Source organism: Papaver somniferum, chromosome 6 (assembly GCF_003573695.1).
Source record: "Papaver somniferum cultivar HN1 chromosome 6, ASM357369v1, whole genome shotgun sequence".
NCBI classification, from domain to species: domain Eukaryota; kingdom Viridiplantae; phylum Streptophyta; class Magnoliopsida; order Ranunculales; family Papaveraceae; genus Papaver; species Papaver somniferum.
In genome coordinates this window covers 79,066,366-79,073,934 of record NC_039363.1, presented here as the reverse complement: position 1 = coordinate 79,073,934, position 7,569 = coordinate 79,066,366, and the positions used below count along the sequence as shown (strand labels likewise).

Sequence of the window (7,569 nt, the reverse complement as noted above, 5' to 3'; positions counted from 1 at the left end):
TTTTTTTGTATTTTTTCATTTCATTTTTTTTAATTATAATAATGAAATAAAATTAACATGGCCATGAGAGAATGAATTTACCACTTTGATCTTCACAACTTGTATTGTCTTCGTATCATAAACTTCAATAACTCTCATCTTTTGATTTTCTTTTCTCCTATAAATAAGTCTTCCACTTGGATATAGAATTATGCTCATTGTATGTTAGTCTTCAACAAGTATATAAAAATTTGCTCATTGTATGTTGCTTTACTTGGATATGAAATTTGCTCTTCCTTGTATTGTTGCTTGTAAACCTTAAACGTCTTCGAATTTCCTTGTAGATTTTGATGTCGCTCCTTTGTTGATGATGATGTGTTTCTATGGACCTGTTCTTGGAGAGAGAGAGAATGGTGCTAACTGCAGATCAAACTACAAGAAGGAGGTTTTCATCTATAGACGTCACCCTCATGATTGACAAAATTAGCACTCAAGAGATCAAAGAGTAGTGCTTAAAATGGTGTGAAGTTGGATAGCTCACCATTCTCCCCGGAAGTAACGTACGGTGACACACACTCAAAAATAAAAGCTTTTTAGTCAACTATATAGAAACTGAAGGTCTGGTGCCTCTGTTGATATGAAAATATATAGTCTCCACTAATGATTGATCAGCAACTCTAATAATGGATTTCCCTCTGCTCCTAATTTGCCACCGGCATGATTAAATCCATTATTTAACACTCTAACAGGCAAGAAATCCGAACGTAGTTCCCTAACACTTCCAAGTTCAGTTATGTCGGTCAGAATCCTCTATGTAAACATACCTAGAAGTATGCTAGTGACTCTAAAATCTCTACAAGTTGGAGGTTTTTATGCAAATATTTACAAAAATTTTGAAAAAAATTGACTCTAAAAGGCTAAAAACTTTATATGCAAAATACTCCCCCACACTTAAACTTTACATTGTCCTCAACGTAATTGAGTCATCCAAAGTAAAATAAGGTGGGACTGGTATGCAAAACTAAGAAAAATAAAACATAGAGATATAAATACAAAACCAGTGGGTTGCCTCCCATTCAGCGCTTAGTTTAACGTCCTCGGCCTGACTTGACACACACCAGATTACTCCTCCAGAGGGAGCAAATCACGAAGCTCAATCTCATCAACATCCACTGTAGTGAAGTTCTCGAAGTATGGCTTCAGTCTATGGCCGTTGATCTTGAAAATTTTCCCAGTTTTGGCACTAGAGATTTCAACTGCACCATGAGGAAAAACGTTAGTAACAACAAATAGTCCAACCCATCGGGACCTTAGCTTTCCAGGAAATAATTTAAGACGAGAATTAAATAAAAGAACTTTTTTCCCCACAACAAAACTTTTTCGAGAAATCATTTTGTCGTGAAAAACTTTGTCTTTTCCTTGTATATACGAGAGCTCTCGTAAGCGTCGTTTCGTATCTCCTCTATCTCATTGATTTGTATCTTCCTTTGTTTCCCAGCTTCATCATACTTCATGTTGTACATCTTTACCGCCCAGAAAGCTTTATGCTCAAGTTCAACCGGGAGATGACAAGCTTTGCCATAAACCAACCTATATGGAGACATACCAATTGGTGTCTTGTACGCCGTTATATACGCCCAAAGTGCATCATTAAGCCTGAAGCTCCAATATTTTCTTGTAGTATTAACAGTCTTCTCCAGAATGGAATTGATTTCACGATTTGAAACTTCAGCTTGCCTACTAGTTTGTGGGTGATACGGTGTACCAACCTTGTGTGTAATGTTGTACTTCTTGAGGAGAGCATGAAAGGATTTCTTGAAGTGCGCACCTCCATCACTGATAACCACTCGTGGTGTACCATGTCGAGAAAAAATATATTCATTCACAAACTCACAAACAACTTGATAATAATTAGTATGGGTGGCTTTAGCTTCCACCCGTTTCGAAACATAATCCACAAAAAGAAGTATATAAAATTTTCCATTCGAATTAACAAAAGGACCCATAAAATCAATACCCCACACATCGAATATTTCTACAACAAGAATTGGTGTGAGTGGCATTTGATTTCGAGCACCTAGATTACCCGTTCGTTGACATCTATCACAAGATTTGCAAAAAGCATATGCATCCTCAAACAGTGTAGACCAATAAAATCCACTCTCAAGAAATTTGAGAGCGGTACATTTAGAACCAAAGTGACCACCACAAGCATAAGAATGACAAAATGCCAGAATTGAGTGAAATTCAGAGCTAGGTACGCACCTGCGGATAATCTGATCTGCACCGTATTTCCACAAGTAGGGCTTATCCCACACATATTGTTTGGCTATTTTCTTAAGCTTTAGCTTTTGAAAATTAGACATCGTACTAGGTACTTGCCTTGTAACCAAATAGTTCACTATATCAGCATACCAAGGTGTTGATTCTTTAATCGAGAAGAGTTGTTCGTCTGGAAAACTATCATGTAGGGGAAGATCTTCTTCGGAAACAACAAGTCTACTAAGATGATAAGCAACAGTATTCTCAACACCTTTCTTGTCTCTGATTTAAATATTGAATTCTTGTAGCAAAAGAATCCACCGTATAAGTCTTGTCCTAGCCTCCTTCTTTTTCAATAGGTACCGAAGTGCTGCATGATCAGAATATACAATCACTTTTGTACCCACCAAATAAGCTCTGAATTTTTCTAATGCAAATACTATAGCCAACAACTCATTTTCAGTGGTCGAATAGTTGATTTGAGCCTCATTTAGGGTCCTTGATGCATAATAAATCACATGTGACCTTTTATCTTCTTTCTGACCCAAAACAGCTCCGGCTGCATAATCACTTGCATCATACATTAACTCGAACGACAAACTCCAGTAAGGTGGCTTAATAATTGGTGCAGTAGTCAACAATTCCTTCGATTTGTCAAAGGCATCCTTGCACTCTTTGTCGAAGTTAAAGGCGACCTCCTTTTGCAACAATTTGCACATCGGCATTGAGATTTTTGAGAAATCTTTGATAAACCGCCTATAAAAACCTGCATGACCAAGAAATGAGCGAACCCCCCTAACCGAAGTGGGGTATTGTAAGTTTCTAATCAAATCTATCTTTGCTTTGTCCACTTCGAGCCCTTGAGGGGACACGATGTGACCAAGCACAATTCCATGGTTTACCATAAAGTGGCATTTCTCCCAATTTAAAACGAGATTAGTGTCTATGCATCTTTTAAGCACAAGCTCAATATTATTTAAAAAAATATCAAATAAATCACCATAAACACTGAAATCGTCCATAAATACCTCAATGATGTTTTCCACATAATCAGAAAATATACTTACCATACATCTCTGAAAAGTGGCAGGCGCATTGCAAAGACCAAACGACATCCGTCTATATGCAAACCTACCAAAATGACAAGTAAAAGTCGTCTTCTCCTGGTCCTCCGGTGCGATAACGATCTGATTGTATCCCGAATAACCATCCAGAAAGCAATAATGAGAATGTCCCGCTAGCCTCTCCAACATCTGATCAATGAAAGGTAAAGGAAAGTGGTCATTGCGGGTAGCCGAATTGAGCTTTCTGTAGTCTATGCACACTCGCCAGCATGTTTGAACTCTTGTAGGAACAAGTTCATCATCTTGATTTCTGACTACAGTGACACCCTATTTCTTAGGCATCACCTGTATAGGACTAACCCATTTGCTGTCAAAAATTGGGTAAATCACCCCCACACTTAGTAATTTGAGGATCTCCTTCTTTACGACCTCCATCATCGGGGGGTTAAGCCTACGCTGAGCATCACGTACTGGCTTTACATCATCTTCCATTAGGATTGTATGCATGCACATAGATGGACTAATGCCTTTGATGTCAGCAATTGTCCAACCAATAGCTGTTTTATGCTCTTTCAGAACCCTAAGTAAGCGTTCTTCCTGTACTGCTGTGAGATTCTTTGCAATAATGACTGGAAGCTCTTCTCCATCACCCAAGTAAGCGTACTTTAAGATATCAGGTAGAGGGTTCAACTATAATTTAGGTGCCTGCACAACAGAAGGTAAAGGAACTTCATCAATTACAGGTAAAGAGATGTATGAGAGATTACCTGTTTGAGATTCTTGAAATTCCGTTAAAGCACCACACATCTCCAGTAGCTCTTTGGTTAAGTCAACGTCCGAATTAGGCATGCCATGGACGTCCAAATCAATGTTATTTTGTAGCACGGATTCAAGTTCATCTTCATTGTTCAAATCAAACATCTGTTGTGCTAACGAACCAATAACATCAACAGAAAATGCATAATGGACATCACTTGGATAACGCATAACTTCAAAGATGTTGAAGTGTATAATCTCTTTGTCAAACTCCATGGTGAGTGTCCCAGTATCGCAATCAATCTTCGTCTTAGCAGTCTTCATAAATGGTCTTCCAAGAAGTAATGAAGTAGACGACCAATTTTCTCCATTCTGCATATCCATAATATAGAAATCAACCGGAAAGATCAATTCACTCACTTGAACCAACACGTCTTCCACGACTCCCTTAGTATATATGTTAGACTTATTAGCCAATCGAATGATAATCCCCGTCTCCTTTAGAGGTCCAAGATTCAAAGAATCATAAACATCGGCTGACATCACGCTTATGGAAGCTCCCAAATCAATAAAAACAAGTTCAAACCGTATTTCACCAATAGTAATTGGCATTGTAAAACCACAAGGATCTTTGCATTTCATCGGCATCTTTTTCAACAACATAGCTGAAGCACTTTCTCCCACATGAGTGACCTCTTTAGAAATCAACCTATCCTTTCTTGTACACAAATCCTTCAGAACCTTGGCATACCTGGGTATTGTTCTGATGGCCTCAATAAATGGAATGTTGATGTGCACCTTGCTGAAAATATCCATGATCTCCTTGTCTAGAGCTTGCTTCTTTGACTTGGAAAAACGACTAGGAAAAGGAGGTGGTGTAGTAAAAGTAGGAACCGCGTCCTTAGGTTGGACGGTTGAAGTTGGCTTTTCCTTTGGAACAGTTTCCACCTCTACTTCCTTTTCTGAGTCATGACTAACCTTTTCTTGTTGTTTTGGCTCTTATGTCTGCTTTCCGCTCCTCAAAAGTACTGCATTAACATTCTCTCTTGGATTCACAAAAGTTTGTGATGGCAGCTTTGTTGATGCTTGCGCCTTCAGTTGATTAATCTCAGTTGCCATTTGCCCCATATGAGTATGCAGATCTTTAATGGCGGAGTTGGTCTTCTGCATATGTTGATCAGCTTTCTGTTGACCTTGTTGGAACATGGAAATCAGAGTATCGATCTTAGAATCTTGATTCTGAGGTTGCGCTTGCGGCTGAGGTTGGAATTGTGGTTGTTGAAAGCCACCTTGCCGAGCATATGGATTAGGAGCTGCAGCTTGCTTATTTGCGTAGCTGAAGTTCGGGTGATCTTTCCAACCTGGATTATAGGTACTAGAGTATGGATTATACCCTGGCATCTGATTTGGGAACATAACATTCACCTGTTCAGACTCTTCTTCATAAGTAGGAATAATAATTGATGCCATTCTTTGCATTACCTTTTCGATGTTTCTTATCTGTTGCTCTGATTGTGTAGACTCTCCTATCTCGCTAACTCTTCTGACACTTGAGTTGTTTCTGGTGTAAAATTTTTGAGCGTTCGAAGCCATGCTCTCAATCAAGCTTGTTTCCTGCGAGATTGTCTTTTCAGTAAGTGAGCCACTAGCAGCTGCATCAATCAAATTCCTCTGTTCTGGAAGTAATTCTTCATAAAAGTATTGGATAATGAGTGTTGAAGATATGTTGTGGTGAGGACAGCTTGCCAACAACTTTTTGTACCTCTCCCAATATTCATGAAGGGACTCTTCGGTAATCTGCAGAATGCCACTAATCTCCTTGCGAACAGCGACCGCCTTGGAAGCAGGAAAATATTTCTCCAGAAATAGCTTTTTCATTTCAGTCCATGTTGTAATAATCCCTGGGGGAAGATAATACATCCATTCTTCCGCCATATCTATTAAAGAGAACGGAAAAGCTTGCAGCATTGCCGTATCACTGTCTTCGGTACCTTGCCTAAGACTTGTCATCTTGTGCTGGAATTTTTGAAGATGACGGTTTGGATCTTCACCCGGAAGTCCCTTGAACTTTGGTAAATGATGAATCAGACTTGACTTCAGTTCTACTGGGTCAATTAAAGTTATACACATTGGTTCTGAATCTAAGCATGGAGATGTCAACTCTCGTAGCTTCTTCTCCGGATGTGGAGGTGGTGGAGGATCTCTCTCGTCGTCTGTATTAACCATCTCTTTAGTAGACGATTCTTGTTGCTCCTGTTGGTGTTCTTGCAGTACTGTTCCCCTCCGAGTTTTAATTCCGCACCTTGGGTAAACCCACCGTTTAGGTGCCAGAGATTAAGTACCTGAAACCAGAAAAACTAAAGTAAAATCTAGAAAATATTAAAATGTAAAATAAATAAATATAAGCTTTTTTTTTACAGAAATATAAATTAACAGACAATAATATTAATAAATATTGAAAATAAAATAAAAATAAAAGTAAAATAACAATAATAATCTATATAGAATTAAAATAAATATTAACAGAAAATAAATTAAGGAATAACAACTAAAACTAAAAGAAAAATAATAATAACTAGAAGAAAATAAATTAAAGAGCAAAAATATAAAGGAAAATCTAAAAACAAAATACTGTAAAATAACTAAAATAAAATAACTAACAACTAAAAGATAAAATAAATTAAAGAAAAATATAAAATAACAAAAGAACTAAGTAAAATTACTAAAATAAAATAAAACAACTAAAAGCTACCGACTGCTCCCGGCAGCGGCGCCAAAATTTGGTTTTACTTCTTTCCACACAATTAACTGGTAATATAATGGCAAGGAGTTCGTTCCCACGAAGAGCAGGGAGTTTCTAACTGTTAAAAAGTAACTGAAAGGGGTTTTTTAGATTTTAATAAAAGTAACTTATAAAACGAAAATAATAAATATTGGTCTAAATTAATAAGGAGAAAGATGATTAGGGAATCATTCGACGTCACTGAACCAAAGGCTAATTAAATGTAAATTTATTTCTTGTTGAACTTATATTGTTACCAACCGTAGAATAGCAATAAGCTCTGCTATCCCCAGGATTCCTACTACCACTGGATACGGAAGCGCTCGACTACCAGATTCTACCCAACCAACCTACCAAGAATAAGCTCTCAAAGTGTAAATTAGTCGAATGCTTTACATTCTGTGAATCAGGTAGATCCCAGCATCAAACGCGTAAGCTCGGCCTGCTTACTAGTGTTATCTTTGCACAAAATTGCTTAACAAAATCCCTCTGTCAGCTCTTACGATTTACTACTTGTGTAAAGAGTTGATGTGACAATTACACGTATCACACAACCCTAAACTAGTAGAAGAAATATTGATTGGTTAATTTAATTGATCATTTTAAATAACTCCTCAGTATTCTTAGACAATAAAAATAATAAAGATAATCAACAATAAAATAAAACTTGAAATAAACGTGGTTTAAAGAAAATAATGCTTCATGGTTCAGGACTTTAAAATCGTC

The 7,569-nt window shown here is 37.4% G+C and overlaps 1 protein-coding gene across 1 annotated transcript; it reads right to left on the bottom strand.

The window, feature by feature from the left end:
• Positions 1–5,060: 5,060 nt before the first annotated feature.
• LOC113290965 lies at positions 5,061–6,191 on the bottom strand. The gene is made up of 2 exons (XM_026540548.1): positions 5,808–6,191; positions 5,061–5,732 (listed from the first exon to the last, which is right to left on the bottom strand). Exons 1-2 carry the CDS (start codon positions 6,189–6,191, stop codon positions 5,061–5,063), a joined length of 1,056 nt encoding a protein of 351 aa, XP_026396333.1.
• Positions 6,192–7,569: the final 1,378 nt, after the last annotated feature.